General features: G+C 37.5%; 1 protein-coding gene across 3 annotated transcripts in view; it reads right to left on the bottom strand.

Annotated features, from left to right (window-relative positions):
- IPO11 (importin 11) overlaps positions 1 to 20,001 on the bottom strand; it is a 139,700-nt gene that overhangs the window by 94,935 nt on the left and 24,764 nt on the right. For all 3 annotated transcript variants that reach the window (XM_037530614.2, XM_037530611.2, XM_037530613.2), the window contains 3 exons: positions 18,294 to 18,497; positions 3,495 to 3,627; positions 266 to 324 (listed from right to left, as the gene is read on the bottom strand). In XM_037530614.2, the coding sequence (XP_037386511.1) occupies positions 266 to 324; positions 3,495 to 3,627; positions 18,294 to 18,497 (396 nt within the window). The remainder of the gene's footprint in view (positions 1 to 265; positions 325 to 3,494; positions 3,628 to 18,293; positions 18,498 to 20,001) is intronic.

Here is a 20,001-nt window from a genome sequence, read left to right as displayed (position 1 = left end):
TAATTCAAATTCAAATTGGCACATTCTATGTACCATGGCATCTGGAGAACTATCCTATCTCCTTCACACAATAGCCTCTTTTTATGTAGTGAAGATAAACGACAAGTCTAAAAGTAAAGCATAACATATACAGAATGGTAAAAACAAGCTACTTATTCACTTAATAAAAATTTCTAAATGAACTTCAAATAAAAATAACCTTTAATCATTCAAAAAAAAGCCAATTATTTTCCCAAACTCTCTAGGAATAAATTCTTTCACTTACCATCACCTCCATATTCTTATGAGGTTCCACAAATCCATTAACAGTTAACTTGCGCAGCACTATAAAGTAAAATCAAGTTTTATTGCATCTTATTTTTTCATTATTTTATCCTAATAAAATCACAATCATTAATAATGACTCAGAATCACACAGCTTCATCAAGGGTAGTGGTTAATCATGCTTAATACCTTCATTCAATAGATAAGGAAAGGTACCTCTTATTTACTTGATTACTTAATAAAAAAGAGAATTAAAGCTAATATGAGGCTTGTGATTCAAAAGCAGTGCTTTTCTCATATATCATAAATACTCATGCTTCGAAAACTATAATCTAACATTTTACTTAACTTATATAATTGTTAGGCTACTTCTTACTGTGCAATAACCCTGTTTGCTTGAAACTGAAAAAATTTACCACTATTTTATAAATCTTAAACTATAACTCAACAGTCACCAAAAAAGTTTCACTCATTTTTAGGCTATACTAATGAAAATTGTTATTTCCTAAAAGGGATATAAAATTAAACTATTTCAAAATCTGGAATAGACTATAGTATTCAGTTACAAGCATCATATTTTATGGGTAAAACTGCTATACACAGAGAGATAAGAGATTTGAAGTCAGATCTGGATTTAAATTCTAGTGCCATTATCTACAATTATATTATTTGAAGCAACTCTTCTAGATCCCACTTTCCTCATGTGTGAAACATGGTTAATAAATCCAACTCTTGGGCCTCCCTGGTGGTGCAAGGTGTTGAGCACAGCACTGTAAAGCTATCCGTAGCCTATGCAGCATGAGTTCAATCCCAGACCTGCCAGGGAGCTACACACATGGCACAGCAGACCTCTCCTGTCGTGCCTGCTGCTCCCCTCAGCAGTGTATTTCAGTCAATCCATCTGTTCTGTTCCCTATTCTCTCTGGTGAATCCTCTCATCCCCGGCACCTCTGGCCTGTACCCCAGTTCTTGTATTCATAAATAAAAAAATCTTAAAAAAAAAAAAATCCCTCTCCATAGGCTTACAGGATTCAGTAGTGTAATATATATAAAACACATGGCACAATTCATTAACAAGGATGATTGATAGTAGCATAGGAGACTACAAAGAAAGCACTGCTATCTATATTACAAGAGTTAGCATTAATGAAGTCAAGGCTATCTAAAGCAGTATACTATTATATTTGACCCAGATGCTAATGATGTTACTGTATTATAAGAGAAAATAGAGTTTAATTTCATCCCTTGTTAAAAAACTTTCTTTTCTACAGTAGGACCTTGGTTTGTACTATTCTAGGAAGGTCTTTCTCTCTCTATCACGAGATTCTTTCCATTATCTTTAAGGATTTTGATTTAAACTTTACTTTCGAATGACATTTTTTTTTCTGACCATATGATCAGTAATCATAACATCAAAAGGCCTCCATTAACAGATATCATTTTACATTTCTGTGATCATTTTATCAAGTCTGTCTCCTCAGTGACAAGTACCAACGTACAAATTTGTTGAAAGAAATAATGAATATATGCATGTCTAAAAGATACTAAATGCACACAGATGTAAATTCAAGAGATTACACATAATATAAACTCTATCCCTAAGTATTTATTAAATCTTAACAGGACAGAAATTTATACTTGGACAGAACAAGAACTTTTTTTTTAAAGATTATATTTATTTATGCATACAAGAACTGGGGTACAGGCCAGAGATGAGGGGGGATGAGAGGATTCACCAGAGACAGAGCAGGGCACAGAACAGGCAGACTGACTGAAATACACTGCTGAGGGGAGCAGTGGGCGAGACAGGAGAGGTCTGCTGTGCCATGTGGGTTTCTCCCTGGCCAGCCGGGGATTGAACTCGTACTACAGAGGCTGTGGATCCTTCATAGTGCGGTACTTAACCCCTTGCACCATCAGGGAGGCCCCAGAACAAGAATTTTAAAGGAAAATATTATTTTTTAGGTTCAGATGCCTTAGAAATGTTAAAATGCACCTACGATCTTGAGATAGGGAGTGATGGAAAGCTTAAAGCACGATAATAAAAATCAGCATAGTTAACATCCTTTCTGCCAGGAGTTAGGTTTTGAAATCAGTAACTCTACAATCAAAAGAACATGTGAAAATTTTTTAATCATTAAATGCAGTGTAATCATTACATAAAATTTTGGGTATATAACCCTTTATCAGTTACTCTAATTCTTTCTAAAATCTTTTGACTTCTTTCTCAGAAATGTTGGCAAAACCATCTCTTACTCACTTGTATAACAACCTGTACAATGGATTTTACCTGTCAACAGTTCTTTAAAATCATTCCAACATTTGTCCATAAGACTCAACTCAAAGCTGCTGATATCTTGGAGTTTGTGCATCCACTGTCTAGCTAAAATATCAGAGATGCATTAAAGAATGGCCAAAAGTATATGACAGCATTCTAAGGTAGTGGAGTAAGTGTGATGAAAGTGCTTATGAATATATCAGAAGGATGAAAAATGGGCTGTAATAAGTGAGATATAAAGGTTGTTTGAGATCAAACTAAGAAACAAACTAAAAGAGCCTTAACACTGAAAACATAAGGAGAGAGTGGAAAACAGAAAAGAATTGGTATGAATGTTTTTAAAAGGAAAGGAACCTCAAAATACATTTATGAAGATAAATAACTCAGTTCAGGAAAGGTGAAATGGAGATTTATACTAAGAGAACGTCTAAAAGCAAAGCACAGGAAAACACAGGTCAAGATGGCACCCCATCAAGCACCTTCTAAAATCCTAGTGCTTCTGAGGTACAAAGAAGATAGATGGACTCCTGAGTTCTCAGAGAAAACAGATGGGAGATGGAACTCAACTAAATCTTGGAGACAAAAGTTTAGAAAAGTTAGCATGACAAAGATATAGGTAGGGTCTCAAAATGACTCAAGTAGAAGATGTAAACCAAAAAAAAAAAAAAAAAGTGGTAGTATTTGAAAGTAATTTTATTCAGAACCATGAGATCTCAATAATGTGAATGTAACTTACAACAATGAAATTATGTGTGCTTTCATAAATTAGTGGGGAAGAGCTATTCTCACAAAAGAAAAACAAACTACAAATAAACACTTGTCTCTGAGGAAGAAATTAATCCCTTATTCTCCAAAGCAACTAGGAACAGAAAATCCAAGCAGAGGAACCTTTTGGTGACTGTTCTGAGGTATGTCATTTCAAAAATTAACATATCAAGTTTTTTAACAGTACCTTTTAAGGATAGCAGAGTTCGTTCTAGTGAACTTAGAACTGTAGCTTCAGTGCCAGAAGAAACTTGTTGAAAGAATGTATCTGTATGGTGATTCCACAGAGAGCAGGCAAAGTTATAAATTCCAGAAGCTAACTGTAAAGAAACATCAATAAATTTGTTCATAGTAATAGATTTCATTGATCAATTATACCTACATAATATATACGTATCAGCATTTTCAATGAGATTGAAATAGGTGAGCCATTTATAGCAACATTCCAAACATTTTTAGCCAGAATGCAAAAGAGAAAGTATCGTTTGCAAAAGCTGTCACTATGAATACATACACAGACATACACATATAAACACTCCCTAAAATACTAGTTTCTTGAAACAAAACCCAATCTAATGTCTGCAGTGAAGTGTGATATTTTTCCATTTTTGCTTTTTCTTGTCTGCTAACAAATCGGAACACTCAGTTTTTAAAACACTGACTTAAAGAATGTCATTGAGTATATCAGATAAATCAATATTAAGAAATATAAAGGAATCAAATTTCTGTGTTTTAACGGCTCTACTCATAAGGTTTGGGGGCATTTAAAGCCACAGACAGGGCCTCCCTGGTGGCGCAGCGGTTGAGCGGCGGGTTGGGAAGCTTCCCGCAGCCTCTGCAGCGCGGGTTCGAACTCCGGCTGCTTCCCGGCCACCAGAGGAGGGTCCCACATGGCGCGCAGACCTCTCCTGCCGCCCACTGCTCCCCTCAGCAGTGTACTTCGGTCTTTCTGCCTGCTCTGCTCCCCGCTCTGGCTCTGGTGAATTCTCTCACCCTCCCGTGCTTCTGACTGTACCCAGTGCTTGTATAAATAAATAAATAAATAAATAAAAATCTTAAAAATAATAATAATAATAAAAAAAATAAAGACAAAGACAAACCACATGGTTTGAAAGGGTGCTTTCCAAACGAGGACTGGTACTTTAAAACCTGGCTCTTACATGAGATGCAGTTAGCCTCTACTCCTTGGTAGAGGCACAGTCCTCTTACAGTGGTATTTTCAATTTTTTCCCAGAAGGTCTAAAACCAATATAGTTGAACCTACATGGTCATTTATTTTAAATAGTTATCTTTGGTATACTTCAGAATATTTTTTCTTATTCAACATATATCTCTTCACCCAATTAAAGACTGTATAAGATTAGGCATCAAAAACCCATCAGAAATGCAACATTAAATATAACAATATTTCTATGGAAAAATCAAATTCCATTTCTATTATTTAATTCATTAATTTTAATAACCTGTGCTTATTGGAAACCATTTTGCTATATCCCCATGTTGCCTCAGCCTGTATCTATCCGTATAGGCCACACAAGCAAAGGCTTGACCCTCAGCTTATCTGAGGGTTAGAAGCAGAAGACCTTGGGTGATCCTCCTGTTACACAAGATGGAAGCAACAGCTATGAGACTATCACCTGCCCACCTCCCTATCTTCTCTGTTAAGATATCATAAAATAGTTTCTCAAGGCCTCCTGGGTTCTAATAAAGTAGACAAAGTTTTCTGCTCACCGCCCTCAGAATAGAGCTGCAGAATGCAAATGCACTTAGTCGCAGTCTAGAATTGGCTGCTAAACAATAGGTTATCCCACAAAGTATACTGGAGTCACCCAGTTCACATTGCTTTCGTCGTTATTTTTGGTTCATAGGACAAGGGCAACCAAGTCACTACAGGTGGTTAACACTTTTCCCTATAATAAAATGCCTTATGTGTATACTTATATGTAATAAAAGGTAAAATGACTACTTATGCAGCCATTATAGCATATTCTCATGTATATATGCAATAGTTCAAAGAGTAAATATAATTTATTTAATCCAAATATTTTGTTATGGCCAAAACATTGCAGTGATAATTATCTCAATACAGAACTATAGCAAAAGTAGCAGTATCATAAAGAGTATAAAACTGACATGACTCCATGAAATACTGTAGAGAAGCTCAAGCTAATTAGAAAGGATGTAATCTGATGGGGGAGCAAAAGAAACTTGACTCAAAAAATTAAAAGCTTTTACTTATAACTTATAACTCTAATATTTTTCTTGATTAGTCAAGTCCTTTTAGAGACTATGAAAGTAAATTACGTCTAAAATAGAAAAACCAGGCCTCCCTGGTGACACAAGGGGTTAAGACACAACCTATGAAGCTATCCGCAGCCACTGCAGCACGAGTTCGATCCCCGGCCAGGGAGCTACCCACATGGCACAGCAGACCTCTCCTGCCTTACCCGCTGCACCCCTCAGCAGTGTATTTCAGTCAGTCTGCCTGTTCTATCCCCAATCTGTCTCTTGTGAATCCTCTCACCCCCCCACACCTCTGGCCTGTACCCCTGTTCTTATATGCATAAATAAATAAATAAATAATAAATAATAAATAAATCTTTAAAAAATAAAATAGGAAAATCCATCATTCAAATTTATTACATTTATTGCATAACTTTAAGTTATCACACCCTATACTTTTCCAAAAATGTAAGTCATGAAAAGATCAGTCTGAATAAAAAGAAAAAAGAAACAGAAGGATTTATAGGGGAAGGATTTACAGGCACCACTACAGAGACTTTAAAAATCAAGTTTTAAAATTAAAATATAATTTCTTATTGTAGCAAATATTGCAAAGAAAAGAAAATGAAATCTATAGCTTTGGCTAAAACAAAAATCTAAGGGGTACGATATCCAAGAACTATTATACTCTGAGCCTCTCTCTTACTTAGAACAAAACAACGACTTGAATTATTTTATTTGCATTTCCTCCTTAAAGCAAAACGTTTGATACTAACTTCTACATATAGAGCCTATAAAAACTGCATAGGCTTGTGTTTTATATAAATTTTTTCCATCAGTGTTACTTGAAGTTTCTTGACCTCTTTTATTTTTTTTTTTGACCTCTTTTAAAAGCTATTTCCAGGATACAAGTATTTATGTAGACCACAAAAATTTATGTGATAAAATAACAGTAGCTGTTTTGCGACTCTATTCTAGGCACCACTCACAGCACTTTATCTGTAACAACTTATTTAATCATCATGTAGGAGCAGAGGGAAATTTCCCTCTTCCCCTGGGGGGTTCCTCTCAGGTTAATAAGGTAATCAAATTAACATCACACAGATTTGTAAGAGAAAAACCAATTTTAATTATATACATAGGTGTAGATTTAAAAATCAGTCTGGCAAAATGAGGATGTATCCTGAACTGCAGAATGAAAAGAGTGGCCCATGGTATGAAGAAGAATGGGAGGGAGACTCACATGAGGAGGAGAAGCAACTCATGCTGAAGGCCAGATACTTTGTAATTAGATACTTGCCCTGACATACAAATAGGCTTCTTTGATAGAAAGGTTATTTCTGGAGATAACCAAAAATTGAGTAATACCCCCCAAGTTTCATTCTTCTAGGCAGTTACAAAAGTGAAAATTTCTCATGAATCTACAGCGTCTCAACTGATATCATTTTAAAATAATCTACCTACCAAAATGACCCATCTTGGGAAAGTCTTTCATGAATATCTTAGGGAGGCCTAACATTCTATCACAATCTAAAAAGTATATATTTTTATGCCTCTTTTACGTTAAGAAAACAGAGAAGGCCTCCCCTGGTGGAGCAGCGGTTGAGCGCTGGACTGCAAAGCTGCCAGCAGCCTCTGCAGCACCGCTTTGATCCCCAGCGGCTGGCGAGGGTCCCACATGGCACACAGACCTCTCCTGCTGTTGCCCCGCTGCTCCCCTCAGCAGTGTGCTTCATCAGTCTGCCTGTACTGTTCCCTGCTCTGGCTCTGGTGAATTCTCTCACCCTCCCGCGCTTCTGACTGTACCCAGTGCTTGCATAAATAAATAAGTAAATCTTTAAAAAAAAAAAGAAAAGGAAAGAAAACAGAGGTATAGAAAAGTTAAGTAACTTGGTGAAAAGCAAACAGCATAGGGCCTCCCTGGTGGTGCAGCGATTGAGCGCTGGCTTGTGAAGCTGCCCGCAGCCTCTGCGGCGCCGGTTCGATCCCCAGCTGCTCCCCGGCCACCAGAGGAGGGTCCCGCATGGCGCGCAGACCTCTCCTGCCACCTGCTGCTCCCCTCAGCAGTGTGCTTTGGTCCTTCTGCCTGCTCTGCTCCCCGCTCTGGCTCTGGTGAATTCTCTCACCCTCCCGCACTTCTGACTGTACCCAGTGCTTATATAAGTAAGTAAATAAATAAATAAATCTTAAAAAAAAAAAGCAAACAGCATATTATTAACAAAAGCAAGAGTTTGGGTTTAAACCAAGAAAGGTGCTTATAGCCTGCATATTTAATTTCATCATCCTAATGCCTCTTCATATTAACTAGCAATTAACTACAAGTAATTTAGTAAAAGAAATAAGAACTATTTTATAAGTTCTATTTAAACTTCGTAAGAGGCCTCCCCGGGGGCGCAGGAGTTAAAGACAGCACTATCAAGCTACCGCCAATCACTGCAGCACTAGTTCGATTCCTGCCAGGGAGGTGACCCATATGGCTCAGCAGACCTCTCCTGTCTCACCCGCTGCTCCCCTCAGCAGTGTATTTCAGTCAATCTGCCTATTCTGTCCTCCACTCTGTCTCTGGTGAATCCTCTCACCTCCCACATCTCTGGCCTGTACCCTAATTCTTGTATTCATAAATAAATAAAAATTTTTTAAAAATTTAAATTTTTAAAATCTTTAAATCTTTAAAAAAATTTCATAATATCAAAATATGCGCTAATATTAAGTATATACGAAAACCATACACTCAGAGTCAATACAGTAAATTGTATTCTCCAAAAGTTATATAAGGTAGAATTTTCTTTTATTGATGACAAAGGGGGAAATTTCCCACATACTCACTGAGGACAATACTGTTGCTACTATGGATGCAATTAATTATGTGAATCAGCATCTAATATAACAAGTTCTTCACTAAGTCCTACCTCTTTTGTGCCCATTCAATAGAAAACTGTTCTTGCATAGAATACCTGTTCTGCTCCCCACTCTGTCTCTGGAGAATCCTCCCACCCCACACACCTCTGGCCTACATCCCAGTTCTTGTATGTATAAATAAATAAAATAAATCTTTAAAAAAAAAAAAAAAGAATCATAAGAACTTTTATCTAATTCTCAATACCCATTTATTTAGCACTATAAGCCTATAAAGAAAAAATGGTAATCATTCCCTAGTTCTTCAACTAAAAGTGAGATCAAATTACTCAACAAAGGTAATTTTCCACATGGAATATGGCACCATTTCAAGAATGAGAAAATATTAAAGAAAAATTTGCCACCATAAATTACCAGCACAATATTTCAAAACTACATCAGACTTATTTTAAAGGTATTTTACAATAATGGTAGCAATAAAAGAAAAACTATAACTGTTCTAATTTTTTTTTCAGGCATTACTTCTGTTACAGAGAGACTATTTATTTTATAGAATTCACTACCTACATACATAACAAATGCAAAGTCCTCTCCCCTTCCAAAACAAACAAAATATATCACAAAACACATATGAATATTATGCCAAAGGTTCTTATTGTCAGATTTGGATTTTTAAAAAATTTATTTCATAATAGTGGAATTAAAGTCATTAAAACAAAATTCCATTTTGCTTCATAAAATCACCTTTTTTCCATTTATAATGTGACTCCAAAACATGTGAGAAAGTTCAGTAATTCAGATAATCAAAGGTCTACTCCATTTAACCTTAAGTAATTTTCATCAATATTGGAAAATTTCATTCCCATTACTTAAAAAAATAAGTAACACAGTAACATTTATATACGTTTTGTTTTTGTTTTTTTTTTTAAGATTTATTTATTTATTTATATAAGCACTGGGTACAGTCAGAAGCGCGGGAGGGTGAGAGAATTCACCAGAGCCAGAGCAGAGAGAAGAGCAGGCAGACAGATGAAATACACTGCTGAGGGGAGCAGAGGGCGGCAGGAGAGGTCTGCGCACCATGTGGGACCCTCACCCGGTGGCCGGGGATCAAACCAGCGCTGCAGAGGCTGTGGGCAGCTTCGCAGACCAGCGCTTTACCGCTGCGCCACCTGGGAGGCCCAACATTTATATATGTTAATGACAGACTAATTCTTATCTCTTTATAGCCGTGAAAAGTAACAGTATGAAAATAATACTTTAAATTAGGACACAAAATGAAAGGTTTGGCTTAAAGCAGTTACTGCTAAATGAATGAAGGCATATAGCATCTGAGACAGAAATCAAGAAAAATTACTAGTACGGAAATTTTTTATAAAAAAGAATATTCTCCTTTGCTTCACATTCCAGTGTTAGAGATAAGCACCTAGTAAAGAACATTAGGAATCTATTAAAGCTCCAACTCAAGATTCTTTTTTAGCTAGTATATAAAAGGCCTCTACAAAAATACAAATGTGTTGAAATAAAAAAGTAGTAACACTATCCTTTCAGCACAATGATGAAAAGAGGGAAAAAGAAGAAAGCAAGCACAGGAATTTGGGGAGGTACACTGCTAGCTAGTTTATAAACAGAAGCCCTGCAGAAGCTTCTGCTCGAAAAGATAAAATAATGAAGGAAGCAAAAAGGAGGAATCTTTAAATTTCTTCTATATTTTTACTATCAAAAATAGTAAGAGGGAAGGGAAAATTCAGTTAGGCAATATGAAAATAAATTAATGAAAATTTTTGGTTCTAGTTCATGAAAACATCAAATGCTTACATTTTCTTTTCTAAAACCAGAAGAAACAGTGACACCCACTGACTGCTTTACCTACTGAGGAGCACAAAAGACTTGATTCCTTGAATATCAAAAGTGAACCATTACAGGAAGTTTTATTTCTTTTAAAAAACTTTTCAAATATTTTCTTTTAGTGGGCCTCCCCAGTGGCACAAAGGTTGAGTGCTGGGCTGTGAGGCTGCCCAGCAGCCTCTGCAGTGCCGGTTCGATCCCCGGCCAACAGCGAGGATCCCACATGGCGCGCAGACCTCTCCTGCCACGCCCACTGCTCCCCTCAGCATTGTATTTCATCAGTCTGCCTGTTCTGTTCCCCGCTATGGCTCTGGTGAATTCTCTCACCCTCCCGCGCTTCTGACTGTGCCCAGTGCTTGAATAAATAAACAAATAAATCTTCTAAAAAAAAAAAATTCTCTTTTAGTCTCAGAATCGCTGTCCTTACAATTTTCCCCTAAGGAAAAAAAAGTCTAAATCAAAGTCATGTAATCTTTATCCTTAAAACAACCAGTTTCTTCTTCAATAACGCAATGGCTCAATGACTCAATAACTCAATAGGGGAAAAGGGGGAAGCAAATCATGCTATTTTGAACTAAAACATATTTAAGAGATAGAAACAAATGTAATGTATCCACTTTATTCATTTTCCTAGCTCAAATAAATCACTTGTAAAAATATATTTGAGAACCATGTAGAAAACTCATTAAAAGAATTAAATCATATTACATCAATATTTTTACTTTTCTTAGTATCGTGAAAGTTAAATGATTATGTATGGTAAAGAAACCACATTAAGTCCTAAGTGGAGTCATTCATGCTAGACAAACTAAAGCTTAACTCAGCTCCCCAGAAAAAGCCTAGATAAACCACTAAGTATTTGCCCGCCCACCACATGTCACCTAACCAGTTATAAGACTTCCCTTTGTGCTGATAAGAAAAGAAATCCTGCTTTAATTTATCAGCTAACATCCAATGTAACTTCCTGGATCCTCCTCACTTCGGTCTATAGTATATATGCTGCCGAAGCAAGCACCTCACTTTGGTCTATAAAAAAAAAATCTCTTGCCTGTAAAGTTCTTCCAAGCTCCTTTCTATCTGCTGGGCTGGATGTTCCAGATTCATGAACCACTGAATAAAAACCTATTAGATTTTAATAAATTGTGAACAACTTTAACATATAAAAAATGAAGTATTAAGCAATAAGGTATCAAGAACTCTTTAAAGGGCCTCCCCTGGTGGCGCAGTAGGTTGAGCGCCTCACTGTGAAGCTGTCCGCAGCCTCTGCAGCGCCGGTTTGATCCCGGCCGGCTGGCAAGGGTCCCACATGGTGCGGCAAACCTCTCCTGTCTCACCCGCTGCTTCCCTCAGCAGTGTATTTCATCAGTCTGCCTGTTCTGTTCCCTGCTGTCTCTGGTGAATCCTCTCACACTCCCGCAAATCTGGCCTGTACCCGGGTCTTGTATAAGTAAATGAATAAATTTAAGAAAAAAAAAAGAACTCTTTAGGATCTCTTTACCTTAGGAAAAAAGGGAATAAACAGAAATACCAAAATGTTAACAGCTATATCTAGGAGAATGGGTATATGGTAGTTTACAGTTTCAGTGTTTTTAAAACTTTATAGGGCCTCCCCAGTGGCACAGCAGATGAAGCACAGCACTATGAAGCTGTCTGCAGCCTCTGCTGCATGGGTTCAATTCCCGGCCAGCCAGGGAGATACCCACATGGCGTGGCAGACCTCCCTGCCTCGCCTGCTGCTCCCCTTGGCAGTGCTTTCTGGCCATCTGCCTGTTCTGCTCCCTGCTCTGTCTCTGGTGAATCCTCTCACCCTACCACGCCTCTGACCTGTACCCCAGCTCTTGTATAAATAAATAAATCTAAAAAATAAACTTTATAATAAGTAATTTTAAAAATACCTGTACATTTGAGCAATAACAAAAAAGGTATAGCCGTTTTAGTAGTATACAGTGTTTCTTCTTTTTATTGAAGTATAACTGATATATATAACATTAGTTTCAGGTACATAAAATGATTCAAAAATGATTCAGTATTTGTATATACAGAGAAAGGATCGCCACAATAAATCCAGTCAACGTGTCACAATACAGTCACAAAACTATGTTTCCTTGTGAGGAGAATATTTTAAGTTTTTTCTATAATATAAGACTTAAATCGAAATTTGCTTCTGTCCAACCATGGCATGCATATTTATCAAAATACCAAGATGTGTGAGCTCAAAACAATTTCTACTCAAACTGCCAAAGTCTCCCAACTAATATTTATTTTCAGAGAAGTTTCAAAGATCTGTGAATCTGTTACCTATGCATTTTGTCATTGGTACAGCTCAAACCCAGGAGGATCATTGTTGACTCATCTTCCAGACTACTAAATCCTAGCAATAGCACTAAGCCTACCTTCAGACACTAGTGCCTACACCATGTTCTCAAATATCCAAAGTATCAACTCAATAAATGGGAGGTAGAGGAGAAACTACCCTTCTCTGCATTTGGGACCCTACCTTTGTTCACAGTTGCAGCTCAGGCATCCAACAGAGTGACTGGCACAGAGTAGGAACCCAAATATTTGCCAGATGACTAGATAAATGGGCAAAAGAACAAAGCATAAATTAACACTGCTTTAAGAACAATTTACAGAGAGTCTGGTCATAAGGTTTTTATATTTTTATGCTCCCTATTCTAATTCCTTTTTCTTAGGACTCAAATGACCATGTGAACCATACAGAAAGAGTAAGTACCATGACACCATGTTATACGTAAATATTCTAGTTTAGTGCAGCTCCATTTCGGGGTAGGGGTAATCAAGTTAGTTACTATGAGACTCTCCTCCCTTAAAGTTTCTATAAAAAGGTCCTTCTTTCCCCCATATATATAAGCCTAGATACACATGCACAAATCCCTATATAGGTTGATGGCAGAAATGATTTTTTATAGATTATAGGAGTCACTCTTTGAATGATGCTTTTTGAAAGTCAGTATAAAATTTGGCAGAGTAAGAGATAAAATCTAGACTCAATATGGCATTTAGTATGGCAATTAGAACTACCCAACAAAACTGATAACAAGATATATTTAACCTACTTGGTGATAAACTTACAAAAATACATCTACTTTCATAAATTTTACTACACTATAATTTCCTCAAGGCTAGACCTATCTCATGTAAGTGGCTTTTTGGCGCTCTCAAATTTAACATTTATAATTGAAACTATGAGAATCTTCTTGAAAGACAACTTCATGAAGTAAGTTTATTAGAACTAAGTTTGAAAGTCTTACCTATGAAACTGAGTTATCTTTCTTAAACTAATCAATCCAACTGGAAGAAGCTATGTGGTTCTGTTAAGTTTCTTTCTTTAGAAAGCACAGCAACTCATCAAGAAGTCTCTTCTGAAGTGTAAGGTGATTTGACTTCACCTGGTCTCACAGTTTTCTCATACCTTTGCACAAATAATGTGTATGATGTTTAGTGGGAATATCAATCCCAAATCCTCCAGTGTTTTGTTAATTTTTGCTGTTATAGTCTTGACTATAGTATGTTTTCTTCCATGGCAGATTTTAATAGCTTACAAAATGACTTTTGAGGGTGTATTTTCTTTCCCCATGAACATACTATTAGTGTCAGTATTACACAGCTCTCTTGTACACAGACAGTAGGCAAGTCTATTATTGACTCTTAAGTAGAAGAAATTAAGATTAACTCCTAATATCCAGGCTTAAATGATTCCTAATAAAAATGGGTTATGAAAAATGTCCTTTTGAAAGATTCATATTAAAGTACTCTTGGATTTGAAATGGGGTGGTCAGGGTTTGTTCCAGCAGAAGAAAAAAGCAAATGCAGCAACACCATAAGAACAGTTAAATATGGGTGAAGACTATTTGGAGGTAGTTGTACTATTATCTCAACACAAGTATGTTGAAATTTTCCTATTAGGAAGACTGTTTAACTCATTGCATGTCAAAATTGCACAGCAAAGAATCTAATATGGTCAGTTGGTTAAGACCTCTATTGAATGCCAAGAAAATATAAGAGAAGGAATAACACTAAGGTCTTTGTATAAAGGTCTTGGCTTCTAAAAAAAAAAAATAGTGATTAAAAATGCAAACTTCTCTGGCCTCCCTGGTGGCGCAGCGGGTTGAGCACCGCATTGTGAAGCTGTCCGCAGCCTCTGCAGCGCGGATTCGATTCCTGGCCAGCCAGGGAGAAATCCACATGGCGTGGCAGACCTCTCCTGCCTCACCCGCCACTCCACTCAGCAGTGTCTTGGTCCATCTGCCTATTCTGCCCCCCCACCACGCCCCCGCTCTGTCTCTGGTGAATTCTCTCACCCTCCCGCACTTCTGACCTATACCGCAGTTCTTGTATAAATAAATAAAAAATCTTTAAAAAAAAAAAAAAAAAAAACAAACAAACTTCTGGGCCTTCCTGATAGCACAGGGGTTAAAGTCTCAGTGCTATCAAGTTATCCCCAGCCACTGCAATATGAGTGATCCCCAGCCAGGGAGCTAACCCACATGGCGCAGTAGACCTCTCACCTCTCCTGCTGCTTCCCTCAGCAGTGTATTTCAGTAGATTCGCCTTTTCTGCTCCCCACTCTGTGTCTAGTGAATCTTCTTACCTCCCACACCTCTGGCCTACACCCCAGTTCTTGTATCCATAAACAAATAAAGTAAATCTTAAAAAAATACATTTTCATTTTTTTGGTATGAGCTACTTCATTTACAACAGCAATGTATCTTTCTGGGTTATATAGTCTGTCTATAAGGTATTATTTGATAAATACATTTATAACTACATTAGATTTATTATTTGAACTTTAAATCTTCCTTGCTCTCATAGACGTTAGAATTTTTTTTAATTTCTTTATTTATGCATCAAGAACTGGGGTACAGGCCAGAGTGCAAGGGATGAGAGGATTCACCAGAGACAGAATGGGGAACAGAACAGGCAGACTGACTGAAATACACTGCTGAGGGGAGCAGCAGGCAAGACAGGAGAGGTCTGCTGTGCCATGTGGGTAGTTTCCTGGCCGGGGATTGAACTCATTCTGCAGTGGCTACGGATTGCTTCATAGGTTGTGTCTTAACCCCTTGCGCCACCAGGGAGGCCTGACTTTAGATTTTTAACTGAGTTAATGTCAACATTTTTATATTCAGGTTTATATGAAAAGCATGTATTTTATAGAAAGAAATTCCTTTTTGTGTCAAATCAAGTTGAATTTTGTTACTACAAAAACAATTTTTTCTCAACTGATTTTGTAATCTCTCACCCTGAAAAGAACCTAATTTCTTTTAATATGGAAGGAAAGAGGATATAAGAATTGTTCAGATGCACTGATCAGCAGGTAGCAGCAGTTCACCATGCACTCCACACTACTCTGCCATAGCAACTGTGAGCTTGCATTTTTTTGTGTGTATTGGAACTAGTACATCAAGACCATTTGGCATTAAAGTAAACATATTATGAAAAGGATGATTTTCATATACCTCAGATTACCAAAATAATAGTGGACACTTTATTAACTAGCAAAATTACTTTTTATAATGATGCCTGACCAAATTAGCTAACTTCCATTAAACAAAACATCTTGAATCCCAAACCAACTAGATGAGATTTCCCTCCTAGCCTATACTATATGCTCCATGTTTCAAGATTCCACTACTATAGTCCATATTGAAAGATGCTAAAGTTGATTTTTTTCCAGGAATCTTGAGTTGTAAATATCCTCCCCAAACTCATGCTTACTGAAGTTTTGCAGTAGAGTACTCTTAAAGCTGGCAGGTACCTAGGAACAAATCTTCTATTGCTTACTCATTTAACATTTATTGAGTACAGGGGCCTCCCCGGTGGCGCAGCGGTTGAGCACTGGGTTGCGAAGCTGCCCGCGGCCGGTTCGATCCCCGGCTGCTCCCCGGCCACCGGAGGAGGGTCCCACATGGCGTGCAGACCTCTCCTGCCGCCCGCTGCTCCCCTCAGCAGTGTACTTCGGTCCTTCTGCCTGCTCTGCTCCCCGCTCTGGCTCTGGTGAATTCTCTCACCCTCCCGCGCTTCTGACTGTACCCAGTGCATGTATAAACAAAACAAACAAGCAAACCAGCAAACAAATAAATAAAGCATGCCTCTATTTAAAAAAAAAAAAAAAAAACATTTATTGAGTACAACCCATTATGTATACTCTTCTGGGTTAGTTAAGACTAAAGCAATAAGAGGGACAATTCTCCTGCCTAAAACTCATGGTATAGTTAAGTCAACATTATAACTCAGTACAATGCAATAAAAATACCAATTTCTTTATTTAAATTAATACAAGATCCAAGGTAAACCTAGATTTCATTGTATATGGAGAAGTAATCGCTTCCTGGTACAAGACAACCAAGTAAGAAAGTTGAAGTTGTCAAGAATTTAATTCAAACAAATTATCCAGAATAAGGACCCTGACTAGGCACAATTCAAAGAGTAGAACAACAAATGCTGGGAAGGATGTAGAGAAAAAGAAACCCTCCTACACTGTTAGTGGGAATGTAAACTGATCTAGTCCCTAGGGAAAATATCATTTCTCAATATATTAAAAACAGATCTACTTAATGATGTAGTAATTATACTCTTAGGTATCTACCCAAAAATACAAAAACACTAATTTGAAGGGATATATTTACTTCTATGTTCACTGCAAACCTATTTACAATAGCAAAATTATGGAAACAGCCTAAGTGTCCAAGAACAGAGGAGTGGGTCAGAAAAATATAGTCTATGTACACACACACACACACACACACACACACACAGGAAAACTGCACAACTGCAGAAAAGGATGAATTCTTGCCATTTGTGACAATATGGATGGAAGTAGAGGACAATGAATGCTAAGCAAAATCAGTCAAAAGAAGAATGACAAATACTGATCATTTCACTTAAATGCTGAACGTAACAAAGATTACAAAGATTAGTCAAAACCCTAACAATTATAATCTCTTGGGCCTCCTTGTTGGTACAAGGGGTTAAGTCTCAGCACTATAAAGCTATTTGCAGTCACTGCAGCACAAGTTGGATCCCCGGCCAGGTTGCTGATCCACAAGGTGCTGCAGATCTCTCCTGTCTTGCCTGCTGCTCCCCTCAGCAGTGTATTTCCGTCAATCTGCCTATTCTATTCCCCACTCTGTCTCTGGTGAATCCTCTCACCACCACCACCATCCCCCGCACCTCTGGTCTACACCCCAGTTCTTGTATCCCTAAATAAATAAAATAAATCTTAAAAATAAAGTAATAATCTCTTAACATCTTACTGAAAAACTGAGACAAACAGAGGGGAAAGGTGGCAGGGTGGGCACATGGTGGAGGATGACTGGGGCACTAGTAGTGGGTAGGATGTGAAAACATACTGTAGAGGTTAAACTTACAACCCCTAAAGTAGATACAACAATACAAACCTACTTAACCTCAATAAACATAATGTGGGGAGAAAAAAAAAAAAAAAAAGAGTACTGTTGAAAAGAGTCACCAGTGTTACATGGTGCAGTCCATAATATTAGGTTGAAATATGAAAATCACTGTTTTGGTAGGCCAAAACAGTCAAATACAAAAGCACCCAAGCAATTAATGAAGAAAGAAAAGCCTTTTCAACAAGTAACATCAAAATACTTAATGAAGGACTATCACTTCCATCCCCTAGCTATGTCAGATCCCTTCTACATACACTTCTCTCCATCATCCTACACACACTTATCCAGACATGTCAATTTTAACTTGCTAAATTTCAACTCTGCAACCTCCTAAATGTTCCTTTTACCACTACCTATTTAAGAGCTTTAGCATCTTATTTGAACTACTTCATAACCTCAAACCAGTCTTCAGATTATTCTCTACCAATCTGGCTACTAAGTGATCATATCATTAAGTTTATATCACTAACTTAAAATCATTCAGATGTTATCTATTATTCTGAACCTTCTGAGGTCAACTAGAAAGAATGTGCAATCTTTCAAAAAATATTTTAGAGATAAAATTAGATAATTTTATGTAAGTAGCACAGTATTCAAATCATATTTAACCAGATTAAATCACTTACATCATAAAACAGCTTTCTATCTGCTGCCAGACGTTTAGAGGCCAAGGTCTTAGTAACATGATAGAAGGTAAGTAATGCTCTATGCTGTCGAAGATCATCTTGGACTTTAACAGATTCTATAAGAGTGGGAATCAGTTCAGGCCACTGTCTGGGACAGTCCAATCGAGCAACTTTTGCAATCAGCACTGCAATCTGAGTTGCAATCTAGGAGAAAAAAATTGTCAGAAATAAATATATGACATCAAACCAGTGAATAAGAAATGCATTCATAGTTGAAAATAACCTTTTTGGTTAATTACACATTTGAACAAAGTGAAAAAATTTCACTGAATAACTGCTTAAGACACCGTTCTCAAAGTGTGGTCTATGGATTCCTGAGGAGCCTAAGAATCTATGAGGTGTCTGTGAGCTCCTATTACCAATAACATATCTTTGTGAAGCTAGAGTCTCTTCATATAACTTATATGAAAATATATATCACAAGAGAGTAAATGAAGAAGATAGGAAAATCTAGATGGCTTCTTTAAAATATTCAGACATTAGGGCCTCCCCTGGTGGCACAGGTGGTTGAGTGCCATGCTGTAAAGCAGTCCGCAGCCTCTGCAGCACCAGTTTGATCCCAGTCGCCAGGCTGGTGAGGGTCCCACATGGCACGGCAGACCACTCCAGTTGCGCCCACTGCTCCCCTCAGCAGTGTATTTCCTCAGTCTGCCTGTTCTATTCACCACTCTGTCTTTCGTGAATCTTCTCACCCTCCCGCGCATCTGGCCTCTACTCCGGTTCTTGTATAAATAAATCTTTAAAAAAAAATTCAGACATTAAAGACATATGCAAATATGCAAAAGAATGCCACCCTTCTCTTTAAATATTTATTGTAGGGCCTCCCCTGGTGGCGCAGCGGTTGAGCACTGGGCCGCGAAGCTGCCCGCAGCCTCTGCAGCGCTGGTTCGATCCCTGGCCAGCCGGTGAGGGTCCCACATTGCTCGTAGACCTCTCCTGCCGCCCGCTGCTCCCCTCAGCAGTGTATTTCGTTGGTCTGTCTGTTCTGGTTCTGGCTCTGGCTCTGGTGAATTCTCTTACCCTCCCGCACTTCTGACTGTACCCCAGTTCTTGTATAAATAAATAAATATTTATTGTACGAGGAAATAACTACTGCCCATTTTTAACTTCTTTATATTAACAAATAATGATTTTACTACTTTTAATTAATAAATATTTTTAATTTTCTCAACTTTAATTTATAATAAGTATCAACAGATGTGACACTTGAGGGTTTTATTTCAGCAGTATAGGAAGTTCTAAGACCACAAAGCTTAAGAACCACTGAAAAGCAGAAATGAACATCAAACATTAAGTATGTAAATACTGATATTTGCACAGATCAGTTGCTTTCCAAATGTTGGCTGACAGGACACCCAAACAATAGTTTACCCCCTCAGCCACCCAACTATGTCCTGCCCCAGTAAGAATCATTCGATTCCTTTCCATCTTCTCTCATCTCTTTAGTCAAAAAGCTACAATGCATACAACTGAGATCACTTAAACTAGTTGAAATAAAACTGCACTGGAGACACTACCAAATAAAGTACGATTTAACACTCAAATTGAAAGAATCAAGTATGACAGTAACTGTTTTTTATCCATAAACAAAAATTATTTTATTAGAATGAAAATCTCACTGAGGGAAAAAAAATGCCCACATATTCTA

The sequence above is a fragment of the Talpa occidentalis genome, unplaced genomic scaffold, assembly GCF_014898055.3.
Source record: "Talpa occidentalis isolate TD23 unplaced genomic scaffold, MPIMG_talOcc4v2.1 talOcc4.6, whole genome shotgun sequence".
NCBI classification, from domain to species: domain Eukaryota; kingdom Metazoa; phylum Chordata; class Mammalia; order Eulipotyphla; family Talpidae; genus Talpa; species Talpa occidentalis.
This window is presented reverse-complemented; position numbering and strand designations above follow the sequence as displayed.